Here is a 27,055-nt window from a genome sequence, read left to right as displayed (position 1 = left end):
GAACTTCAGATTTATGTCCAGTTCAGAGTTTAAGAAGAAGACAGCACCCCTCATCACTGTGAATGTACCACTTGGTATGATAGAAACTGAAGAAGAGAACAGATTTTGGGAAGTAAGTGGACTGACTGGACATATGCCCACAAGCTATAATGCATTGAAAAACAAGGAACACTGAATGAGGGAGTTGACCAAGCTCTATAAATGATGCAATAAGTCACCGGAAATGAAGAATGTTATGAAGAGGCTGAAGAAAGGGAAGGCAACAGGTGCTGACGAGATATATGCATTGACTATACATGGCACAGAAAAAAATGATTAAGTCTGCTGGCAATTACTATACAGTATACTGTATATTATGCCAACTGATTACTGTATTGTACTGAACGTAAATACAACTTGCAAATACAATCAGTACTGCAATGGTTGTGAAAACTGTTTAAAAACTGTTGGTGCAATCTGGACTAATGTCTGATATATCGGAAAAAGTCCGGATTATCAAGGGGAAGTCCAGTGTCACATTTATCGGAATTTTGCTTTTTTTGGAATGGCTTGGGCCCCAATTAGTCCATTATAGTGAGGTTTTACTGTGTGTATGTATGTATGTATATGTATATACATACAGTGGGCTCGACTACTGCACGAGCTCACAGTGCGCGAATCGCAGCATTGTGCGCGAGTGACCAAAAATCATAATAAAAAACCTTGAATCCGCGAGTTTACCTCACAGAATGCGAGGTAGAGGCAAGGAGTGGCCCAAAAACGCCATTTTCCATTAATGTGCAACACCCCCCCCCACGCAATGCATCCATCATCACGTGTCATGATGTTGATGTGTAGAAATTCTCGGGGCATTCTACTGCGCAGCTTGGGGTAAAAGGCGGTGGGTGCACCATTACAGACAAGACTCGTGCACAGTGAGGATCCGCTCTCTGCAGCTAACCTGTCATGTACAACGTGTTGCTGTTTTTTGCTCCATCCTGGGCTGTACTGTACCTTCGCCACATCATGTCACCAGCCCCACGAGTTAAGAAACTCCTCACACACACAACCAGTTGGAGATTATCACGCTCAAGGATGAGGAAAAGGGAAATTCAGTTATCGGTAAAGCCCTGGGACTGCCTGAATCAACAGTGAGGACAGTGTGGAAGAACCACGATGCCATCAGGGCACTTGTGAAGACGTATGGTGCATCTGACCTGGACGGCCATTCCCGGGTGGGCAATCGTGTGATGATGCTAATGGAACGGTATCTTGCCACCTACATAATGAGGAAGAAGGAAGGTGTACCACTGAATGGCAGCTTTATTCAGAACCAAGCCCAGCTCTTTTAAATGGCAGAATCTCACAAGTTAAATGTGGACAAACCTTTCAAGGCATTGGTAGGATGGCTGTATCGTTTTTTGAAACGCAAGGAACTCTGTCACATCAAACTGTCTCGTGAACATGCCCTCTGCTGACGAGCTGGCCGCGAGAGAGTATCCTGTGATATTCAGAACACTTCTTGAAGAAGGACAGTACACCAAGGACCAGATCTACAATTTCGACAAAACGTCGTTATACTACAAGGCCATGCCCAAATCGACTTACATCGCTAAAAAACAGAAACAAGCCCCTGGTCGCAAGCTCCAGAGGTGTAAGATGACGGTAATGTTCACTGTAAACCTGTTTGGGAGCCACAAGATAAGGCCAATTGTTGTACACACAGCTTTACACCCAAGGTGCTACAAAAACCTCACGAACAAGGACACAAGTGGCGTGTACTGGTACAAGTCTGCAAATGGCTGGATGACCGGGAACATTATGGAAGACTGGTTAACAAAGCACTGCATCCTCAATGCCAGGGCCAAGTGTCGGGAATTTGGCATTCCATTTACGATGCTCCTTGTGTTGGACAATGTACCAAGTCACCCTCCATACCTAGAAGACCTGCACAAGGATTGTCGTGTTGTGTTTCTGCCGCCCCGGACGATGTCACTCATGCAGCCACTGGATCAAAAACTGATTGCTACTGTGAAGCACTTCTACCATAAGCAAGTGTATGACTACCTATGCAGGAAGACTGACACACAAGAGGAGCTTCATGCCCTACAAGATCACGACGAAGACCTCGATGAGGCACCTGCTCCTGCACCATCCCCGCCAGCAGCTGTATCCCAACCCGCCACAGGTGACATGACTGTTGAGGCATTTTGGCGTTGTTTCAAAGTGAAGGACGCAATTGACTTTCTCCTACAAGCATGGCACCAGATTACACCTGCGACAGTGAACAAATGCTCGTGCCTCACTTATGCACAACCCACAAGACAGCCATTCAACCACTGGCCGAGGATGAGGCAGCAACACTGACAGCAGCACAAGCTGTACCAGGTTTTGGGGATGTTACGTTGGTGGACATACAGAAAGTGCAAGCTGCTAATAAGGAACAGCCTCCCGAGGAAGTCTTGCAATGGATAGACGAGGCTGACGCAGATCCCGAAGCTAGGCAGAGTCAAGTTGGGCAGAATAGTGTGATGGAGAGGAGGACAGAGCTGTGTATGTCAAGAATAAGCAGGATCCTTGCTGCCGTGGATAAGCTCAAGGAAGAGGTGAAGGTACAGGAAGTCAGCAACCTAAGAATGGAGGAGGTTCTTGCTGGTATCGACAAACTCTTCTGTTTCTACACAGACAGGCTCAGGCAAGAAATAAACAGGTGAAGACAGACGCTGATAACAAGTTACACACAGCGGGCTCAAGTTAGTGAAAGTGAGGAACCAGCTACATCATCTGATCCTGTTCCTGTTGAGGATGAAGAGGATGCAATGTCAGATGTGTCAGAAATGGACTTCGAGGGGTTTAGGACCGAAGTGAGTGAGTTAGAGGCTCCTGGAGAAGGTGCTCAGGAGGAGTCTGTGGAGAGAAGTGTTGGTGTAGCGGAAGGTGCAGCGGGGTGTGCGGCACTGTAAATGTTGCTGCGTCTCGGAACCCGTTATTTAAGTCCATCAGGCCTGTTGTCTACTGTTGTTAAGGTGACTGCCCATATTTTTGTTATTGCAGCTATATCTGTAGTACAATGTCTGAAAAATTTGACCTTTATTATGTCTCTAAGGGCCAAAAAATGTCCAGGTATGAGGAGGTACCGCCCATGTATTATTTTCCCCATAAGATTATGTATTCTCAATGCGCAATTTCACAGTGCACGAGGACCAGGACCGCCCAATCTCTCGTGCACTGTGTGAGCCCACTGTACAGTATATAGACAGATAGATAGATAGATAGATAGGTATAGATACTGCATATATATATATATATATATATATATATGTATATTTTTTTTTTTTTCATTCATTGCCAGATGCCATGTATCCCAGACAGGGTGGCCAAGGGCTTAGAGTTAATTGTTTTACAGGGAGGGGCACTAATCCTCCACCAACCCCACTTGACGTAGGGATGCCAACAGCATCTGGTGTTCCCAGGCGGTCACCTATCCAAGTACTAACCAGACCCAACGTTGCTTTATATATATATATATATATTTATATATATATATATATATATATATATATATATACAGTATATGTATATACAGTGTTTCCTCGTTTTTCGCTGCTTGGATGTTCCGCCAAAACCATGTGAAATGTGAAACATGAAAGCGTGAAGTTAAGAATCAATGGGAAAAATCTAGGAGCGTTCCAGTGGGACACGTACCTACTCTATCAGAAAACACCATAACACCAACAGAAAGAACTATAACACGAAACAAGCCCTACCCAAAATTAAATGAAGTGTTTACTGGTGCTAAAACATCATAACACAATAAACATGTACATGAACAGACATTAAAACAGCTTTAAATAGTTGCAACACCAAAAATCCTTACCAGAAATGAAGTGAAGACTGGCTTGAGTCGCAAGTGAGGGTGTGTTTACTGTTGAGGGTGGATAGGCTGGTTCCCATGCTGAGCATTTGTCGGGAGATCATTGCTCTTCAAATACATAATGATCTTGTCCCTTAATATCTTCTCGAATATCTTTATCATGTGGGAAGTGAGGACCACAACTCCCGATGTCACTAACCAAGAAAAAACTGCCACTTTTCACCAGATTATTTAATTTTTGACATCAAAGTATGTAAACTAAACTACAGTAATATGTGCCCTCTTTGTCACTAAAGGGAAGGGAGAAATTATAACAATATTATTTTACTCACTGCTACAAGGAAGAGAGGCTGTAATAATAGTCAAATAGAATAAGAAATTGGTGGGCTGAGTCTACCATCTCGGTCGTGGGTCAGCTATTATTCTTTCCTTCCTTAACTATCAATGAGCTTTATTTTACATCCATTTCATGTATTTGTCCATCAAAACCAACATAAATAGTGTTATGAGAAATGTAACAATTCTTCGTTAAGAAATAACAGCACGACATGGCTGATGATCGTACATACGGTACGTTACGATCACAATAACAAAGTTACGTGTGTCTACTTCCCCTATGACCTTTTTTCCTTGTTCATCTACAACTTATTTATCAATGAAATATAACAAGGCTTGAGTCGTATTGTTGCGAATGTTGTGGCTGTTTTGCAAAAGAAATAATCAGAGAATAGTAGGTCACACTAACCACACAATAATCCTGTGTGACATACTGCAAGTGATTTACGAATAATTTTGTCTTAAAATTCAGCTACAGCTGTATCCATGGAGATGAGTCATTATGTTCATTCAGTAGATTAGTGATTATGTATTTACCAGGAAATGTTTTGTAAGCATACAATACGGGGAACTGATCATAACCTAACCTACCCATGTTTTGACAAGGTCAAGACCTACCAAGGGACTTGGCAAGGTTAGATTGTGAAAACGATTCACAATGAATGCTGTCCTAACATTCAGCTCTATCTGTGCCGCTTGGTAACCATTCCTTACCGCAGTCATTCACTGCAGTAGAGTACATGTATGACAGGCGTACTGTGTGGGGAACTGTCCATGTTTTGATGGGGAAATGCGGGACATGTTGAGGTTACTGTATATTTTGCAGGCAATTATTGATGAATCTTTCCAAAACCTACCTATAGCTGTGCCTCAGGGTAATAATCTGGTAATAAATTCATACAGCAAATTAGAATACATGTGTAGAATAAGAGGAAACAATAAGAAAGTGTATCTACACAGTATCGTCCATAACCTAACCAAACCAACCTTTGACGGGGAAATGATCAGCCAAGGTCATGCAAGCGATCCACGACTGTCCTAAATTCAGTTATGTCCGTGTTCCATGGTAACAGTTCTTTGCCATAAACATACAGACATTTAAGTATATGAAGAAAATTACCGGAAAACGTCTTGCAAGCACGAAGAGTGGGGAACCGACCATAATCTTACCTAACCTAACCAGTTTTGACGGGGAAATGACTGATCGAAGGACTCGTCGATGTAAAGTTGTGAAGGGATTCCTAACAAATTTTGTCATTATATTCGGCACTAGCTGTGCCACGTGGTAACCATTATTTATCATTTACATTCAGTAAAGTACATACATACAAAACACCAGGAAAACATCTTAAAACATACATCACACGGAACTGTCTAGGTTTTGATGGGGAAACCACTACAGACGGCATAAATCAAAAGGGTAATGATGTAACGTGGATGATGGAAAATACTACCAAGAAATTCTAAATTCACTCTGCACTCGACACACAAAATATAGTAGCGCCTCCTATTTGTAATACAGTAGGACCTCTTTGATCCGGATTTCTGTTAATCCGGACAAAATTTTAAAATAATAGGCTCCAAAAATATGTTGAAAGTAATTCTAAAGTTATTTTCAGTATCGGAGCGGAAAGCAATCGTCATTCGTTTAGTCTTGGATCACGCTAGGTCGCAACATGGGCACCTGTTTAAACAGACGCTAGCATTCGTTCCATCAACTAGGTCACCAACCATTTATATTTTTATGCTGTATTTCAAAAGTTAATCCTCCTTACCATGCCCCTTAATGCAAGTGTAGCTTCTGCAATGAATAAAGGTGTTAAAAGGAGGAGTTTGCTTACACAAAAATGGGTCAGAATATTCTGCAGTGTTTAATGATTACTGTAAGTTATTTTTTGTACTTAAATGTGCTTTACTTGTACATCAAGCATTAGCTTCTTGCCCATATGGGCGTTATCAATATGCCAAAGATGACAATGTATTTTTTGCCTACATAAGTTTTATTTTTATTCCAAATATTACAGTTAATTAATTAATTAATTTTTTTTTGCCTACATAGGCCTTAGTCACTTACTACAATTTAAAATGTAGGCTAGTTTCTTGTCATGGCCTTACCTGTGAATTATGCAATACAAAACTATTGTACATGATTAGTTTGGATATTTTAGTATCCTTTCATCTTTTGCAGTTACGTAGGCTTGACATATGCCACATATGTTAATAATTAACAAACATACCATATGTAGATAGTTTTTGGTATGAACTGGAGATTACCCTGATGGTCCGGACAATCTGCTAATTCGGACAACCCTTCCCCCCATATAGTCCGAGTATTACTAACAAAATCTCGACTGGTCATGCACCGTGTCTGAAATACAGTAACCCTTTACTTTCTGGATGCTCACTTTCCGGACACCCCACTTATCGGACATTGTGGGCCTGGACCTTCGAAACTCAAAAATGGCAAAAAAAAAGAAAAAAAATCCCCCCAAAATCCGAATTTTTTCCCACCTGTAATTTGAAATTGCCGCGCAGCACCAAACAGCTGTTACACCATGGACCCTTCACCCCTTCCCTTCCCCCTCCCCTGTCAGGGTTGCCATTTGGTATTTTTCATTACCAAATGTGGACCAATTTGGTAATGAAAAATTCGTTTGGTAATGAATCAGAATAATGCAATACCAAACGGATTTTTCACATGTGTGAGGATACACAGGATGGAGATGGTGGATTGTTTGCTCTCTCTGATTACTCTGCTAGCCGATATAGCATGAAAATAATCAACATGCTGTTAATTATAAGAAGATTGATTACATGAATTTTCACTTGTATATATAATCAGTGAAGAATAAATGCTAGCTTTACGAATTGGGTAATGAAAAGTTAAATTTGGCAATGAAAATTGAGGAGTTTGGTAATGTGGCCGTTGCGATCTGGCAACTCCGTTACCCCATCATCAACAGTCACAGCCTAACTCCAATCGAGAGCAGATGCTTATCGTAATGGAAGCCACATGTGTTCATTTTTTGTGAATAAACAGTGAATAAGCTGCAATACCTCGCCACTAGACCACATGGGAATTTACAGTGTTGTGCAGTGTTAAGAAATTAGAATTCAGAGTGCTAAAGATTAACTGTGGAGCGCAAACTGGCGGTTGAAACCAGTCCAGGAGCCAGGGACTTGTTGTAAGTACCCAGAATGTTTAACATTGTATAAACTCACCTCTAAAACCTCATTCTCTGGTTCTTTTTGCATTTATTTCAGTCTTTTATGTCCCTTAATGGTGTGATTTGGGTCTTAAATAGGTGCTATGCATGTCCTGTAGGGAGTTCTATAGGTGTTTTTCTGAATCAGGGTAGGTTAGGGTCCATAAGTACAAGTCCAGGAGGCTGGGGCCCACTTTCCAGACGGGACCACTTTTCAGACAAGCTTTTGGCTCTATTACATCGGAAAGTGGAGGGATTACTGTAATTCATTGTTTTATTCACAAGAATTTTGCTATGCACTGCTTTTCATTCAGATTTCCTCCACTTAGGCGTCCAGTGCTTTGCTGAGTGGAACGCTAAGCAGTATCGATGGTAGCACTTAAGTAGCACTCAGTAAAGTACTCCAGCCTGGGACTTAAGTAGAAGTCAAAACTAAATACTTAGTAATTTCGCAGGTACGGGCCCTAGACTGAGCGTTGGTACGCATCGTCTGCTGAGTTTCGGCTGCCAGCTGGGAGCAGCGAAATGTAGGGAAATCAGTGAATTGTTAGACAACTTGGAAACTTCTTTCTTGCGCGAAAAACAAGGTGTCGAAGTAAAATGCGTTGAAAAAGAGGAACCACTGTATGTGTGTGTGTATATATATATATATATATATATACAGTGGAGTCTCTTTTATCCGAAATTCTTTTAACCGTAATATGCCATTAACCGTAAGTTTTATGATGTTCTCGGGTGTCTGCCCTGTCCTCTCCTCCATACTTCTTTCCTTCCATCTTCTTCTATCTTTCTTTCCTTCATTCTTTCCTTGTCTTTCTGCCTACGGGTGACTTTACACTCCCTCTTCTGTCTTTCATTCCTTCATTCTTTCCTCTTTCTTCTGCCTATGGGTGACTCTACACTGAGTGACAAGCCAAATGGTTTCCTGTACACCAGGAAACTATTTACTACACTGGGTGGTAATCATATAACCAAATTTTGGCGCCTGGTTTAGTGGGTAATTATTGTGCTCCAATCGGATTGAGCCGGTGAAGGTTTATATCCATGGGGTGGTTGGGGTTTATTGCTCATGTAGTGCCACTCAGGGATGAGTGAGGTTGGTCACTCTCATCTCAAATGTCAGGACCAACTGCCAAGCCCCGGGCTCCTATGCTCCTCATGGGGCAACGTAGGATTGGATGATGGATGGATGGAATTTACTTAAACGTTCTCATTTCGATTAACCGCAAAAATCTGAAATCTATCTGAAAATTCAAACACGGCACGCTTGTTTCGCACCACTAACGTTAATTTACGGTTGCTCCGCTAGTCACTAGAGTGAGTGTTGGTTGCACCAGCCCCCATCCACCACCTCGGAAGATTTGGATGATGTGGAAGATGTGGAAATGATTGAATAAGGAAACTAAGAAAAAAAATAGGTTTAAGACTTTATTTGTCCGAATTGCTTACAGTGAATTACGTTATTGTTTTGGTGAAGGTTTATTTAAGTTTATGAGTGAAGATTTACTTAATATGACAGTTTCTACTACAGTTACAAAAGTGCAGTTACATACGTAGTTACTGCAGTGTATTTAGCGTTTTGATGACAGTTGAGTGGTTTTTGGGGTGCTGGTGGTGGTGGTGGGCTAGACGTCGCCAGAAATGGGTGTTGGGTGAGTACAACACTGTTCCCTAGTATCCTACATATTATTACAGTGTCTATTATCCGAAAAAATCGATTAAACGAAACTTTGGAAGTCCCATGATTTTCAGATAAAAGAGACTCCACTTATATGTACACAGTCAAGCTGCCTAAGGTGCAGCTAACTGGTTCTGGACTGCGCCCATGCCGTAGAAAACTGTGCCATACAAATAACTAAACCTATGGGAAAAATGGTACAGTACTTGGTTCTGAAAGTTCACCCAAGGTCCCCCTTTTCACCCCACTTTACACATCCACACAATCAAGCAGTCAGTCAATGCATGTATTACATGTAACAACAGGCACAAAAAACGGGAGGGTGATTAGCCTTGTGTCCACTTGGGCAATACCACGTGCTGCAGATCGAGTGAAAAAAAAAAAAAAGCTTGGCCAAGTAGACACAGATCAGCTGACCAACCAAAACACTAAAGATGGCAGAGGCTGCCTGGTCAAGCACTGATTGAAGAAGTTTATTTGATAGTCTGTATGCTCAAGTGTCAACAAAACTCACATTTAACACATTAATAATCATTCTTATATATGTGATGATGATGATGGGAGGCATTATACTTCATCTTAGCTCAGAGATAGGTGCTTCATCATTAACCCGTTCATAGCGTTTTTATGAACAACCCTATAAACTACAGCAGGCTCGCCCTGAACACGTGGGTTTCGTTCCAACCATGGCACGTTCAGAATGAAACCGCGTAAGTTTTAATTACTCCTTATTTTGCTCCCTAGACCCCCTAATGTGGAGTTTTGCTATTATCTGCCATTGGTAATCAATATGAAGCACTTTAAGTGGTTAGAAGGTTTATTTAATGTTATAACTTACAAATACAGTACTGCACAGCAAAACATCAACATATAAATACATAAACACGAGGCAACATTCCGACGTCGATCGGTTTCGGGACAATTTGCCGTCACAATAATAACAAGACAATTCACCGCCATTAACGAAAACAGCTATAGGGTGATGCTAGAATATAATTCAAATAATAATAAGTACTGATGAATTAATAATAAATACAGGTATATTCATAGAAAGACGGGGAATCATCCAGGGTGCGAATTGTCCTGATGAGGAATCGTCCATGCTTTGACGGGGAATTGTCTGACGGCAAATTGACTCGACGGCGAATTGTCTCGGAACCTATTCCGACGCCTATCAGGTAAACTGGTTATAAGACTATTTCTTGTTTTAAAATTATTTAATAGTATTTTAACTTGAACATAAACGTACCAGAACAGCAATGTAAATATTTAACTTACAAATACATTACTGTGGAAAAGCAGTACAGCGAATCACATGATCACGTGATCAAAACAAACCGTGCATGATGCGCTCATGTTCGAGGGTTTGGCCTTTCATAGGCCTCTCTTGCATAAATTTATAGTTTTCGTAATGGTTCTTTAATCTTACATTGTCTTATACATATCCCAGCACTTACCGCGTATAACTGCAAGCGCGTTCGGCGAGAACGTGTTCTAGGCGAGCTTACTGTTGTCACAATACCCAAAGAATCTTTAATGTTTCATTACTTAACACAATGAATTTGGTGAAGTTTAACCTCCTCATAAAAGAGAAAAAAGTCCACAGTTGGAGCACTTGTAGCATGGAGCTGAAAAGGTCGCCATTTTCTCTGTTTACAAACAGGGGAGCATGCCGCCAGGGAAATTTGCCCACGCATTTCAAACCTTGCTGCGCCCGCGCCATAGGCAGTTTATGCGCGTGGTTCGTTTTTTTGGGGGGTCTGGCACCTTGCCGTGTCATAGAAAACCGTGGCATAGAAGTCCGCACCATAGGCGACATGACTATATACAGTATATATATATCGTTATATATATATACGGTATATATATATATATATATATATATATATATATATAATGGTAGGGGTAGACTGTAGCACCAGTCGAGCAGGGCAGTACTCCCGAGGTGGATGGAAAGCTGATGACAGGGAGTGCTGGAGCTCCCGTTTCATCAGCCCTCAGGACTAGTTCCTGACCATTCCCCTTTGCTGAACTTTTTCAGTGTCTCAGTTACACAGAGAGTAGGCCAGCATGCTCTCCAACACAAATTTCTCTAACTATCTACACCAAACTACATGCACAGTACACACTACACTTACTTTTCAAAAAAAAAAAAAAAAAAAAAAAAAAAAGGGCATCTCATCACCCAGCCTCGGAGTCCCGGGGGGGGGGGGGGGACCATAAATGCCCCCACCTTCCGCCCCTATCCCGGTGACGACTCGAGGTGCCTGGAACCACTGTCTGACTCTCTTCTTCTTCATTTCTGCAACATTCGCGGCTTTTCCTCTAACTTTCGTTCTGTTAAGCACAACCTCTCCTCCTCTAAACCTCACCTGCTTTTTCTAACTGAGACTCAGCCATCTGAGGCAACTGACAGCAAAACCCTTTTCTGTATCCTCCTACTTTATACTCATTTCAAAGCCAAAGGTGGCTGTGTATATATACACAACGACTTATCTTGCTCTCGTGTTCCTGAACTCGATTCTTCTGAATTCTCTACACTCTGGCCTCGGCTTTCCTGTCATTCTCTGACTAAATATATCTGTGCTGTTTACTTATCCCCCTAATTCTACTATCAAAAATTCTTCGACTATCTTACTTCTACGATGGAACACATTCTGTCCATTTCTCTTGTCTCTGAAATCTCCATTCTAGGAGATATCAATGTTCACCACCACCTTTGGCTCTCCTCTCCTTTCACTGATCCACCTGGTGAACAAGCCTACATATTTTCTATCCTTAATGACCTAGAGCAGCTTGTACAGCACCCTACCCATATCCCAGACCACCTTGGAGAGAGCTCCAACATACTTGACCTCTTCCTTACAACTAATCCTTCTGCTTACACCGTTAATCTTTTCTCTCCGTTGGGCTCCTCCGATCACAACCTTATCACCTTAACCTGTCCTATCACTCCGGTACGGCCTGTGGACCCTCCAGGGAAACGTCATCTGTGGCATTTTGGAGCCGCAGATTGGGAGGCCCTCAGGCAGTACTTCTTTGATTTTCCCTGGAATGATTATTGCTTCCATGGCCGGGAGCCATCTGAGTGTGCCTTGCGCATTACGGAGGTTATTCTCTCAGGCATGGAAGCATACATTCCTTTCTCATATCCTTTGACTAATGCAAGAAAACCTTAGTTTAATCACGCTTGTTCTAATGCTGTTTGCAACAAGGAGAGGGCCTACAAAAGGTACCGGAGCCAACCCATCCTTGAATCACATCATCTTTACGTTTCTGCCCGGAATCGTGCTAAGTCTGTTCTTCGCTCTGCTAAAAATAACTTCATCCATACTAAATGCTCTCAACTCTCCAACTCGAATTCTTCCCGCTCCTTCTGGCACCTTGCCAAAAACCTTTCTAACAACTTTACCTCATCATCCTTCCCTCCTCTTTTCTACTCTGATGGTTCTGTAGCTATTTCTTCTACTGATAAAGCAGATCTCTTCGCACAGACTTTCTCCTCCAATTCCACCTTAGACGATTCCGGTGCTGTTCCTCCATCACTTCCTGCCTCTGACTTCCTCATGGCTGACATTAAAATTTCTTCAGTTGATGTATTTTCTGCCATCACTGGCCTCAATACTAACAAGGCATATGGGCCTGATGGGGTCCCTCCTGTTGTTCTCAAGAACTATGCTTACACCCTGCCTAGGCAAACTCTTTCGCCTTTGTCTGTCAACTTGTACCTTTCCTTCTTGCTGGAAGTTTGCTCTCATTCAGCCAGTCCCAAAGAAGGGTGACCACTCCCAACCCTCCAACTATCGTCCAATTGCTTTAACGTCCTGTATTTCAAAAGTTTTCGAGTCAATTCTCAATAGAAAAATTTTAAGGCATCTTTCCTATCACAACCTTCTTTCTGCTAGTCAGTACGGGTTCCGCCAGGGACGCTCCACTGAAGATCTTCTCACCTACCTTTCAGATTCCTGGTCATCCTCCTTTCGGGACTTTGGCGAAAGCTTTGCCATTGCACTTGATATCTCAAAGGCTTTCGATCGAGTCTAGCGTAAATCTTTAATTTCCAAACTGCCCTCTTATGGTTTCTATCCTTCTATCTGTGCCTTCATTGCTAGCTTCCTTTCTGGTCATTCCATAGCCAATGTTGTAGACGGCCATCGTTCTTCTCCTAGATCTATCAACAGTGGTGTTCCTCAGGGCTCTGTTCTATCACCAACTCTCTTCCTTTTATTCATCAATGACCTTCTAAGCTGTACATCTAACCCTATCCACTCATACGCTGATGACTCCACCCTTCATCTTTCCATTCGGTTCCCGCAACGCCCATCTCAGCAGTTACTTCAGCAAACAAGGGATGAGGCTATGGCACACCAAATGTCTGACTTGGCTCATATCTCTGACTGGGGTAAAAATAATCTTGTTGTTTTTAATGCATCTAAGACTCAGATTTTACACCTATCAACCCGTCAAAATCTTCCACAGGTTTACCCACTAATGTTTAATGATATTCAGCTTAATCCTGCATCATCCTTGAACATGCTTGGGGTTTCATATACTCGGAACTTATCTTGGAAAGATCATATTACATCTCTTGTAAAATCTGCTCCCAAGAGATTGGGTGTGCTAAGCCGACTCCATTCTTTCTTTACTCCTGCACAATTGTTGACTCTATACAGGGGTTTTATCTGCCCCTGTGTGGAGTACAACTCTCATGTGTGGGGAGGCTCCCTACATACAGTTCTTCTCAATAGGGTGGAGTCAAAGGCTTTTCGTCTCATTAACTCTCCTCCTCTTACTGACTCCCTTCAACCTCTGTCTCTTTGACTCACTGTTGCATCTTTATCTCTTTTCTATCGCTACTTTAATGGTCACTGCTCCTCTGAACAGTCTGCATGCATTCCTCCACCTCTACGATGGGCGCGTAGCACCTGTCTGGCAGCAAACTCTCATCCCTTTTCTGTCCAACTCTCTAATGCAAGAGTTAACCGTTACTCGCAGTCCTTCATTTATGCAACGGGTCAACTCTGGAACTGTGTCCCTCTGTCTGTATTTCCTGCTGCCTATGATCTCCAGTCTTTCAAACGCAGTGTGTCCAGGCATCTCGAAATGAATGGATCTTGAATTTGGCTCTCTCTTGTATTTTGTTTTTCTCTTGGAGGGAACTGTTATTGCGGGCTCATGGCCTTTGGTTCTTTCTTCCTCGCATAAAATATATATATATACACACACATCCAGTAATACCCTGATATACGATACCTCTAGATGCGATACCCCGATTTAATGATCGGGGTACAAATACCACCATACCCTGCCTGACAATGGCCAAACCCCGGTTTAACGATAGTTTTATTTTGTTTTTAAAGGCTCCAACATGCTTGTATGCGTCAGCCTTGGTCACCAAATGGTGGCTCTCCATGCTGCACGATCCATTGCAGCCTCCCTGTTCAATCCCTTAACCCTGAGGTCACACTTAATGACCTCGTCCCATGTCTTTCTCGGTCTACCCCTCATAACCCCACCCCCAATATTAACACTTCTCACCTTCCTCACCCAATTATCATCCTCCATCCTCTCCAAATGTCCAAACCATCTCAATCCACCTCTCCTCATCACAACACCAACTCACTCCAGTCCCATCCTACCTCTCAACTCTTCCATCGTAAACTCAGCCCCCCTAGACCTTGCACGCAGGGACGAACTGCACATCCACCTAATCATTGTCATTTCTGTACATCTGAGCCTGCGAATATCCTCCTCCATTACTGCCCAGGTCTCACTACCATACAGCATTGCACTCCTAACACATGCTGCATACAAAGTCCCCTTAGCACGTAGGGAGAATCCTCTCAATGTCAGGAGAGGCAACAGCTCCCTGAACTTCTTCTAACCACTTCTCACCCTAACCTCCAGCACACAACATGTCTCCCAAATAATACTCTTCCACACACTCAAGAGACTCACCAGCAAGTTCAATCCTTTCCTGCCTGACAATCTCCACCTTCTCTCCCTGACATGCCATACACATAAAATCAGCATTATCTTGCAGTCTACCTCTGATACCACTACATCTCTTGTGCACCCATTTATCACAAACACCGCACAAGATGGAATTACTTCCCACGGCCTTGTGGCAAACTGCACATGGCCACTCTCCCTCGTCTTTGACAGTACCACCACCAACCCTAGATATCATCACTTTTGTTTTATCTGCATTTACCCTTAAACCTTGTGCCCCATACCATCTCTCCACTTCCTAAACCCTTCCTCCACTTCCCTTTCATTCCCTGCAATCGACAATCATCACCATACAACATCTCCCACAGGAGTCCGTTTCTAAAGTCATGTGAGAGGGCTTCAAGTACCATGATAAACAACATGGGACTCAAAACTGACCCCTGATGCACACCAACATTCAAGGAAAACTCATCACTCAAATCTCCATTCACTCTTACCTGGGTGCGAGCACCCACATACTTAGCCATAACCACCCTAACCAGCCACTCCTCCAAGCCAAGCTTTCTCATTGCCCACTTCACCACCTCTCTAGGGACTCTGTCAAAGGCCTTTTCCAAATCAACAAAAACAAAATACAGATCCCTTCTCCTACCAATATATTTTTCCTGAAGCTGTCGAACAGTGAATATGGCATCAGTGGTCCCCTTACCTGGCATAAACCCAAACTGCATCTCATCAATAATCACTGTTTCTCTAATCATACCTTGTAAAACTCTCTCCATTACCTTCATTATCTAATCTAAAAGCTTTATACCTCTATAATTTCCTCTTTCCAGGGCATCACCCTTCCCTTTATACAAATTTACAATTACACTCTTCAGCCAATCATCTGGGACAACATACCGGTACTCATAAATAATCCTATTTATCAGGTTAGTGACTAACTTCACCCCTATGTCTCCTGAGGCCTTCAACATTTCAGCAGTCAACCCAGACACACCTGCTGCCTTCCCCACCTTCATCCTGCCTATTGCCTCACTCACAGTAGCTGCATCAATCAAAGGCCAAGGGCCAAAACAGTGGGTTTTGATTTTTTTTTTTTTTTACCGATTTTGTGGCTTTACATTGAGTGACAAGCCAAATGGTTTCCTGTAAGCCAAGAAACCATTTACAACGCTGGGTGGTAACCATAACCAAACCATACGTGCTCCCTACATGTCAACAAGTGGGTTGGTGGAGGGTTGGTGCCCCTCCCTGTAAAACAACTAACTCAGTGTCAAATGGCCACCCTTTGCGGGATTGTGGTGTCTGGCAATAGCTAGATAGATTATATTTTACACTAAAATTGTGTGTTTAGGTTGATTTATAAACTATTTTTATACTTAGATCAATGTGTTTTAGCCATAGGTGGGGTGAACATAGTCATTTTGGGGAAAAGTTTACTAAGCTTGATTTTTTCCAGACTTATACTTGACAATTTTCAGAGTTCATCTGTTGGTTTTAGTGAGTTATTTATAGGTGTTAGGTTAGGTTTGGCCATGTGGAGAGGATGGAGAGTGAGACACTAACGAGCAGAGTGTATGTGAGTGAGGTGGAGGTGGGGAGAGGGAGGGGGAGGCCAAGGATGAGATGGAGGGATGGAGTGGAGAGGTATATGAGAGAGGGGGGTGTGAGCTGGGAGCAGGGCAGTGAAATGGCAGGGGACAGGGCAACATGGAGGCAATTTGTTTGTGGCCACCCCTTAGGGGATTAAGGCATCTGGCAATAGATAGATAGACAGGTTAGGTTAGCTTCTTTTACAGCTGTTAGACCATTTAGATTGGCTTTAAACTTGTTTTTGGGCTCATTTGGGTGGGTTTTGGACTTGATTGGGGGGGAACCCAATGCTGAAAAAAACATCCCATTGCTTTACATGTTAAAACTACCCCGATATGTGATACCCTGCCTAACGATGGGTTTTTACCAATCCAATTGCATCTTTAAACAGGGGTATACCTGTATATATATATAGGTGGTCCCCTACCCATGAAGGGGTTACGTTCCGAGAAACTGCTCATATGTTGATTTTTTTGTATGTAGAAAATGCATAGAATGCACCTAACTAACCAAACATCATAGCCTATCCAAGCCTACCTTAAATGTGCACAGAACACTTTCGTTAGCCTACAGCTGGGGAAAATCATTAACACACAGCCTATTTTATAACTGACTGTTGAATATATCACATTATTTATTGAATGCTGTACTGTACTAATTGATTGTGAAAGTCCATGTTCACATGTGATGGACATTATGGGGTGGTTAACAGTTTTCCGTTATAACAAAATCAGGGCAAGTAGCCGTTTAGAGTAACTGCCTTCCTCTTCTTCTCACCAGTAGCTGGAAAGACAGAAGGGCATTTTGTAGACATGATGGATGCACAAACCACAATGTAGATACAGGGGGTATAAAAAAAAAAAAAAATCCTAGCAACACAGAACACTGTAGAGCATTGACTGTTTACACTAACGACCACCTGAGCAGACTGGGAGTGACTCGGCTCGCTGCCGCTGCATCGTACCGCATTTCGCATGCCCAGGAAAAGAACAAAATTCAAATTTCAAAGAACAGTTTCTAAATTCGTGTAGTAGAAAATCTGTAGGTCGACTGTTCACAAACAGGGGACCACCTGTACAGCCAGTTCTCCTACAACATGTGATCCTAGAACAAATCATAAAACATGAAAGGCACATGTTTGTGTTTCAAAATCTTACTACACGGAAAAAGATGCATATACTGCAACGGGAGGCACCTGTTTATGTTTCAGTCTTCCTACACAGAAAAGTTGCATATAACAAGATCTGTCAGGCGATGACGTGTCTGCGTGGGTTTAGTCACGGTCCACAGAGCATTTCTTCTCCACTTCAGCCTGCCCTCTCCCCGCACTGTAACTATACTCGTGCTCTGTGTGTGTGTGTGTGTGTGTGTGTGTGTGTGTGTGTGTGTGTGTGTGTGTGTGTGTGTGTGTGTGTGTGTGTTGCCAAAGCCTGGCCCACTCAAACATTGGAAGTCTTTGACACAAGAGCTGAAAGTGGATGCTATAAAGAGAAAAGCCAAGGGTGTGAAGAACTGTGACACACCCAAGTTCTACAAAGTTAATGAGTCCACCATTTGTATGATTCTGATCAAGAAAGACGCCATTCTGAACACAGCTCGGGTTTATGGCGGCTCTCGCATGGACAGCAGCGTATGAGTGACTGATCTGGCTCTTGTTAAGATGGAGAGATTCTTGATTCTGTACCGCAACAGGAAAGAGATGGAGGGCGTGCCAACAGACTCGCAAGAGCAAGATGCTATGCATGTCTGATGTTTCTATGGACTTTGAGGGGTTCAAGGAAGAAGCAGAGGAGTGGCAACAGGGAACAGAGGTGATCAGGACTCTCAAGACTCATCTTCTAGCTCGGAAGAGGACTCTAGGGAACCGGCACAGCAGGAGGACCGTGCCAGGGACCAGTAGGAGTCCTGCCCTGCCTTGAAACCCCACTCCCCCTCCCTGCAGCAAGCCCACAACATCTTGGATTAATGGTGAGGAATATTGCATTTTTGTACTGACAGGTTTTAATGTCTAAATTAGGTAGGCAAATGTCCTGAAAAAATGATGAAAAAAAACCAAAATGGTGAACTTGGGGCTGGTTTGGGTCCCATGAAACCCTTTAACACATAAGCATATGGTTCCTATTATACACAATCCTATTGGGCGGTGCTTTCTGGGTACAATATTCCCGCGTTACAGGAGATGGCACTGTATGTAAATCAAGTCAATGATGGAATAATGAAGAAGTAGCACGAAGTCATAACATGGCTATATGGCATTGTAGGAGCTGAGGGGAAAATGAAGACCAGAAGAAACATGGAAATATCAAGAAGAGAGGTATGACAGAGGAGGACAGTAAGGAGAGAAAGACTAGAGACATAAATTGCCCTTTTTGATCATCTCTTATGACATGCAGGGATACTGAGGAAGTATTCTTTCTCCCCCCTTCCCATGGGAGTATATAGAGTCAAAACTTTCACATCCGAGATGTTTTGATGGTGTGGTTTGTGCAACATTCTGACCCATGTCAATGGGATGTTCTGACTTATGGAACATTATGACTACTCACATGAGGTACAGTACGAGTACAATCAAAGATAGAAGTCGTTATGCTGTTCTGTCCAAAGATTAAGTGTAATACATAAACCATATGAGAGCTCTAACACAGTTACATATTTGTGGCTGGCTACCCTAACTTTCTCAAGCTTCATATCAGCTGCTGAGGGAATGATGGTACAAGTGAACCCAGGAAATTCCAAAGCCTTAACATTAATTTATAAAAACAGCAAAGTCCAGGGCAAAATGTGAACCATATTCAGCCAGGCGATGACTACCTGACTGTTACATCCTACATCATGCCACAAAACATAAAGCAGATCTAGATATGGGGAGGACATGAAATGTGCATCCAACTACTGTACAAGAGATATGAAAGAGGACGTGATATACATTTGGGAGGAGGGGCCCTGAACAGACAGTGGAAACATTCAGTGTACAGTACACAGAACAGCAAAAGATGAATTAGGCGATTTCTGGAGGAAGACACAATGGCCAGCGGTCATCGTTCAGGTAGCCCCGGTGTTAGCACACCAATAAAGGACCTGGAAATAATTACAATGATGGCAGGCAGCACTTACAAGCAGTGCTTAGGTCTTAGGAGATGAACTGCACCAAACAGTTTTACAATGACAAAGTATTCTGAATAAGATACCCGAATTCTAGTCTGTGAGATTCAATTCACCACTCATACCAAAACATTCAAATCATTATAGAATAACTCTTTCTTCATATGTAAAATAGTTTGGATTAAAAAAAAAATAACTGACAGATAATGACAATCACATCTCATAACAGACTGAAGCCAAGTAGAAGTTAAATGAATAAAAAAGGAGAACTAATTTCAAGACAGTTCCTCAGCTAGCCTAACTGATTTGAAGTGTTCCTGACAGGACAGTAAGATAGAGCACACATGAGACGCAGTTAAACTAAATCAAGTAAAAGTAGCAATCAGTAATACACAACTTATTGCCTAGATGTGTTTCACTTCTTTTTTTTATGCATCACAAACTGTTCCTTCTAAGAAAAATAAAAAACAATACAACAGAGAGCCAAATTTAAAGATCTGTTCATTGCTTGATGCCTGGACACACTGCGTTTGAAAGACTGGAGGAAACAGGCAGTAGGAAATACACAGAGGAAGACAGGTCCAGAGATGAACTGCTGCATACATGAAGGACTGGGAGTAAAAGTTATGGTACCTCTAGTACTAGAGAGCTGGACAGAAAAGGGATGAGAGTTTGTTGCTAGACAGGTGCTATGCACCCGCTGCAGTGGTGGAGGGATGCAAACGGACAGTTCTGAGGAGCAGCAACTACTGAAGAAGTGACAGAAGAGGGAGATGCAACAGAATGGCAGAGACCGAGGTTGAAGACAGCCAGTTAGAGGAGAGTTAATGAGAGACAAAGCCTTTGACTTAACCTTGTTGAGAAGAACGGTACAGTATGTGGGGAGACTCCCTACATATGAGAGTTGTACAGTATTCTACAAAGAGGCGAATACAACCTGTGTATAAAGTCAACATCTGTGCAGAGGTAATGAAGGCACAGAGTCTGCTCTGCACACCTTATCTCTTGGAAGCAGATTTTACAAGAGAGGTAATCTGGTCTTTCCAAGATAAATCCCGAGAGAATGAAATCCCAAGCATAGTTAAAGATGATGCAGGACTGAGTTGGGTATAGTTAAAAATTAGAGGATACTCTGGCGGAAAAGTCTGACGGGTTAAAATATGTAACAACTGAGTTTTTGAAGCATTAAAAATAAGATTACTTTTACCCCAATCAGAGATATGAGCCAAGTCAGACATTAGGTCTGCCAAAGACTCATTCCTTGTTTCTTGAAATAACTGTTCAGATGGATGCTGTGGGAAGGGAATAGAAACATGAAAGGTTGAGTCATCAATGTATGAGTGGATAGGGTTGATGTACAGCTTAGGTCATTGATGAATAGAAGGAAGAAAGCGGTGACAGGACAGAACCCTGAGGAACACCACTACCGATAGCTCCAGGAGAGGAACAGTAGCCGTCTACAACAGCAGCTATAGGATGGCCAGAAAGAAAGCAGGAGATGAAGGCACAGATAGGATACAAACCATACCGGTATAAGGTCAGTTTGGAAATTAACAATTTATGCCAGACTCGATCGAAAGTCTCTGAGATGTCAAGTGTAATGGCAAAGCTTTCGCCAAATCCCGAAAGAAGAATGACCAGGAGTCTGAAAGGTAGGTGAGAGGATCGCCAGTGGAGCATCCCTGACGGAATCCATACTGACAATCTGAAAGAAGGTTGTGACAGGAAAGGTGCTATAAATTTTTTTGTTAAGAACAGATTTAAAAATTTTTGAAATACGCATTGTTAAAGCAACTGGACAATAGTTAGAGGGCTGGGAGTGGTTACCCTTCTTTGGAATGGGCTGAATGAGAGCAAACTTCCAGCAAGAAGGAAAGGTACAAGATGACAGAAAAAGGCAAAAGAGTTTGCCTAGGCCGGGTGTAAGCACAGAAGCACAGTTCTTGGGATCAACAGGAGGAACCCCATCAGGCCCATATGTATTGTTAGTACTGAGGCCAGTGGTGGCAGAAAATACATCAACTGGAGAAATTTTAATGTCAGCCATGAGGAAGTCAAAGGGGGGAAGTGGTGGAGAAACAGCACCGGAATCGTCTAGGGTGGAATTTAGGAAAAAGTCTGAGTGATGAATTCTGCTTTATAAGTAGAGGAAACAACTACAGAGCCATCAGAGTGTAAATGAGGAGTGAAGGATGATGAGGTAAAGTTGTTAGAAAGGTTTTTGGCAAGGTAACAGAATAAGCGGAATAATTCTTTACCAAATGAGCACTGTGATTCCACCTTTAACAAACTCAAGATCTCAAGGTAAGTAGTTTTAGTACATACGCAACAAAGATGGTTAACTGTTCCATCATGACTGCATGATGCGATTGGAAAAAGACAAAATATACCTATTTTGGGGTATTTAAGGAAGCAGCCAGGTCGCCCACAGCAGTGTTTACCAACGGTCTCTCCAACAGGTAACAGTGTTTACCAACCATTGCTCTTACTGGATGTGTCAGTGTATCCCATGTCAAAACAATGGAAAACTTAATGATTTAACCAAACCTAATCCAACCAAATCTCACTTGCATTTGACAGTCAGCTTTCAAATTTAAAAATGCATGGTAGGAACGTTAAATATGGCCAGCTATTGGCTGATGTTGGTGCAATATTTACACATTCCAAATCATTTATAATTTTCAAAGGTATGTTTATAAACCCCCCTGGTAGCTGTGGTAATCCAGGAATAATAGCAAGTAACCTGTGAAAAAGTCATTTCAACAGAAAATGTGGAAAGGCCACACCCATTTGGTAAAGAATGAATGAATCTGTGTTGGAGAGTTCATAGCATTTAGCAAATGAAACTATTTTTAGGAAAGCGAAGAACAGACTGCACAACTCCAGGAAGATGCACAAAAGGGATGAGATTCAGGAGTGGGTTGGATCCAGTGTCTTTTGTAAGCTCTCTGCTCGTGAACTGTCACATGGAGCAATTCATTAGTGCTACTGGCATAACTTTATAAGTAACCAACATTACCGATTTTCATTATATTACGTCCCTGAACTATTCTAACCAAGACTTACCTTTTAACCCTAGTTTTAGTTGGGGGAGCTAATTTTATAGGGGTCATCATGTAGTGGCTTAGGCTATCTCTCAGTAGTGGATGAATGTCGCGCCATATTGGCTGGTGCAGGCGTGTGCACTCGGTCTATGTCAGGCCCTAGCTTAGGTTAGGTTAGGCTGGGTTAGTTTAATGCAGATTAGTACCTGGTATGTTTTCAATTAATTTTGATCTTGATTTGGGGGGATAAACCCACTTTTGGAAATTACTCAAAATTACAAAAGGGGGATTTTCCCCCCAAAATGAAGGTCAAAACTAATTAAAACACGGTATTTTGAATTGGAAACCATAAAAATAATAATAAAAGAAAACGGTTACTTCTACAAATTTACCGTGCTACCAACCATCGATATGACACAATACACAGCGTACCTAAACTTCAGCCTTTCAGCATAAGTTTTCACCAAATTTCATGACATGACTTTTGTCATTGGTTGTACAGTAGTCCTTGATACCAATAACTGCAGGTTCATACCAGTTTGACACATTCTACCACTTCTCTGAAGATCAATCTTTTTTCTACAATTATATATCATTCTGGGCACAGGAGTGAGTGAAAACTTCTTAGCTGCTATTACAGTCAGGCTGTCTGGTACAGTTATGGAACCTGTGAAGATACAATAATGGAAGTGCTAGCTGATACCTCACAGGCCAGCTTGTCAGAAAAACTGTACCACCGAAATAGCCAATAAACTACCGGTACTGTACAAAGGTAACTACTGTTGTAGGTTCAGTTGAACTGACAAGTTACATGTTATGAACTGCTGGTCAAATGGTCATGTGCCTGGAATGGAAATTGTGTTTGTGAAGAATGTACTTTGTATATGCATGCTGGAGGCAGGCCATTTATATCTAAGCAAAATGCTGTTTCAAAGATATAGTGTCATGAACTGGGGCCTGCCTGGGCCCACAACCTCCCAAACAACTACAAATATCTGCGTTTGCGATAACTAAAGCAACTGACAAACCTATATTCGCTCACCACACTGCTCTCCTGTCATATTCCACATACATACACACACAGCTGCCAGTTTAAAATGACACAAAAGCACTCCCAAACACAGACTTTGGGGAACCTGGAAAAGGACAGGTGGATAGCGGCAACATCATCGTATGCCCGGCTTACCTCAAACACCTTCAACAGGAACTCCACATATCTTTGTCGAAGGCCAAGCGACTTGCCGAGGCCGGCCAGGACAACGACGGTGACAAGGATGATCAAGAAGGGCGGGAGGACTACAGTGAGAGCGACAGTAGCCAACGCATCCACCACCGCCATTGTATCAGGACTGACTCAGGTAGTTGCAGTGTAGCACTAACACCTTGCCTCACTCATGCCATCCTAACCTCCGTGTCTCCTGGCTTCTGCTGTACTGTCTACCTACTGCGTGATTTTACTTCTCTTCCACTAATTTTCTGCATTTTCTATTCCAAATAAGTGTACATACAAGATAACACTCATATAAAGCAAATTTTAAAGAACCCCGATCTCCCAAGACTAGGTGTAAGCGTCGCATTTAATCCAAGGTCTTGACGTTACGTACAGTAATTTATAGATATCAGTGATTACCCCTGATATTTTATCTGATATCCAATGCGCAACATTAGATAACAGCATATAGGGTAAATGTGAGACACATTGGTATAAACTTTGGGTAAATAATGGTACTTTGATATGTCGGCAAAGTACACCACGCGTTATATAAGGCGTTGTCAGCTCCGATCCGGACCCAACATCCCCCCTCCCAAAGCAGGGGCGCAAAACTATAGCCCAGCTACTTAGCTAAAACCAGGGTACACCATAGGAAACCTATTACGTCCAGTCAATCAGTGTCAACTATCTATCTCTATCTATATACCTAGGCTGCTCCCCCCAAAGAAAGGGAGGTAGCCGAGACAGGACGACACACTCCCCGTTTACTCATCCATTCAAACACATTCATTCGCATTTTAGCCCCAAAGGGGAGAACGGACAGATCCTCATCGCACCACACCGCACAAGGGTCAACTGCGCAATGCAATCAGTGACATCCGCATGCGCAATGCAATCAGTGACATCCGCAGCAGGGCCCGACAGCAGAACTGGTTTACCCCTGCCACATCATAACAGATCCATCCCCCTACCCGCACCTGACCTGACTAGCTGATCAGACCAAATGCGGGAGAATATCCCCTCAGGGCTGCGTCATCACTTATTCATTCACAATTTCTCTCCATTTATTTCTGTCACGCATAGCCACACTTCCTTGCTCAACAGACATCCCTCTTGCATCCAGCGCCCTCTTCACACTGTCCATCCATCCTATTCGTGGTCTTCCTCTCAGCCTTACACCTCTCACATCAGTTCTAGTTATCTTTTTCACCAATCGCTCATTATCCATTCTCTCCATATGCCCAAACCATTGAAACACACTCTGCTCAACTCTACAAGGCATCTCCCGAACAACTCCAGTTCTCCTTCGCACTTCATCATTTCGCACTCGATCCATACGCGTCACTCCACACATACTCCTCAGACACCTCATCTCCATTACATTCAAACTTTTCCTCTCTGCTACACCCATATTCCATGTTTCAGCCCCATATAACGCAGTCGGTACCACAACACCCTCAACTAATAACGGAAATGGAGGCCTCATTGATAAGTTGGGGCATACGCTATGAGGCTCTAAGCCACGGTGCTCATTCCCATAACTCAGACCTTTGAGTCTGCAGAGTTATTCACCCAATATCCTGGGGTACATGATTATTTCATCATCCAGTTCACCACAGTTACCACCCGTAGGTGTTACCTACCAACCCGCAAAGGGTATATGGACACCTGACTGAGTTCAGTGATGCCAGCGGCCCAGCTGCAGGAGTCGACACTCGCGCCAGCGGGCCGCGGCAGCTTTGCTGCCAGCCACCACAGCTGTATTGTTACAACGTTAGGGTTTCGTTGACAGGTCGAGATCGACACAGACAGGCCAGGTGGTTAATCAAAGGAAGTTGAACACATCTGGGTTTTATGCCTTGTAGGCACAGCTGAGGAACAACTGCAAAACTCTGTGACTTTTCTCTTACACGGACTCTGTCCTTCACTCAATACTACTCTTCACCAGCCGACTTACTCTCACTTATTGACTCTGATGGACTACCCCTTCATTCATTTGCTCTCACTGTCTGACTCACTAACTCTGTCACTGACTCACTGACTGTTCATTGACGAAAAACTGAATGCCGCACATACTGTTACACTTGGCTGACTTCCGCTAAACGGCCATTGCTGCCTGCATGCAATCTAACGATCTGCTACACCCTGGCTTTTTTTACTAAACTGTACCATTCAGCACACTCTTGGCTAACTGGGAGTGAAATACCAAGGGGAAGCCACAGAGAGGTGCGACAAGAGACCGAGCAAGACAGGCATATGTCCCCAACCACCATGCGCCCCTCTTCCCCTCAACGGAATCCACGAGAGGTACACTCGGTAAAAAAAAAGTATCGGTGCACAACACTGACGAAACATTTTGGATCACGGTACGAAGGTCTCTGAAATATTTGTGTCCGACGTGTTGGGAGGTGTCATATAACATCATCTGAGGTATCCCCTCGCTAAAATATAAATAAACATTCTGAACCTGCTACAGCCAGGCATAACAAGTTACCAACCCTCCCACACAGCCAGCATGTGAGTGAATATTTTCGGAAGACATCGAACCCTCTATGCACCGATACTTTTTTTACCGAGTGTACGTCAACCTGCTGCATTACTCTATACCTGGACCAGCGCTCATCAAGATCGGGGCAGGATCTGTGTACCAACAGACTCCCCAGGTAGGACCGTGATGATGCCCACCGTGCTCCTTTCACCTACTGCCCCCTGTAGGACTGAGATGATGCCCACTGTACTCGTCGGGGAAAGGACGCCCACTGTCCTCCTTTCATCTACAGCCCCAAGCAGGACCATGACGAAGCCCACCGTGCTAGTCGGGGAGGGAACGCACACCGTGCTTCCCTCACCTGCAGCCCCTGCTGGGAGCAGGACCTCGGCAACGCCCACCGTGCTCACCGGGGAGTGCATGCCCACCATGCTCCTCTCACCAGCAGTCCCAGGACATAGCAGAACCACGGCAGCACCCACCATGCTCACTGGGGAGGGAATGTCCACCATGCTTCCCCCACCTGCAGCCCCCACTGGGAGCAGGACTGCAGCAATGCCAGCCGTGCTTGCCAGAGAAAGGACACC

At 43.2% G+C, this 27,055-nt stretch overlaps 1 protein-coding gene across 1 annotated transcript in view; it reads right to left on the bottom strand.

Annotated features, from left to right (window-relative positions):
* The window catches only part of Gpat4 (Glycerol-3-phosphate acyltransferase 4), a 200,031-nt gene extending 175,925 nt beyond the window's left edge, over nucleotides 1-24,106 (bottom strand). Inside the window, exon 1 of the mRNA XM_080285989.1 lies at nucleotides 23,954-24,106. Within this exon, the coding sequence (XP_080142115.1) occupies nucleotides 23,954-24,106 (153 nt within the window). The remainder of the gene's footprint in view (nucleotides 1-23,953) is intronic.
* Between the last annotated feature and the right edge of the window lie 2,949 nt (nucleotides 24,107-27,055).

The sequence above is a fragment of the Coenobita brevimanus genome, chromosome 110, assembly GCF_032717465.1.
Source record: "Coenobita brevimanus isolate Jiangsu-jjx chromosome 110, ASM3271746v2, whole genome shotgun sequence".
NCBI classification, from domain to species: domain Eukaryota; kingdom Metazoa; phylum Arthropoda; class Malacostraca; order Decapoda; family Coenobitidae; genus Coenobita; species Coenobita brevimanus.
This window is presented reverse-complemented; position numbering and strand designations above follow the sequence as displayed.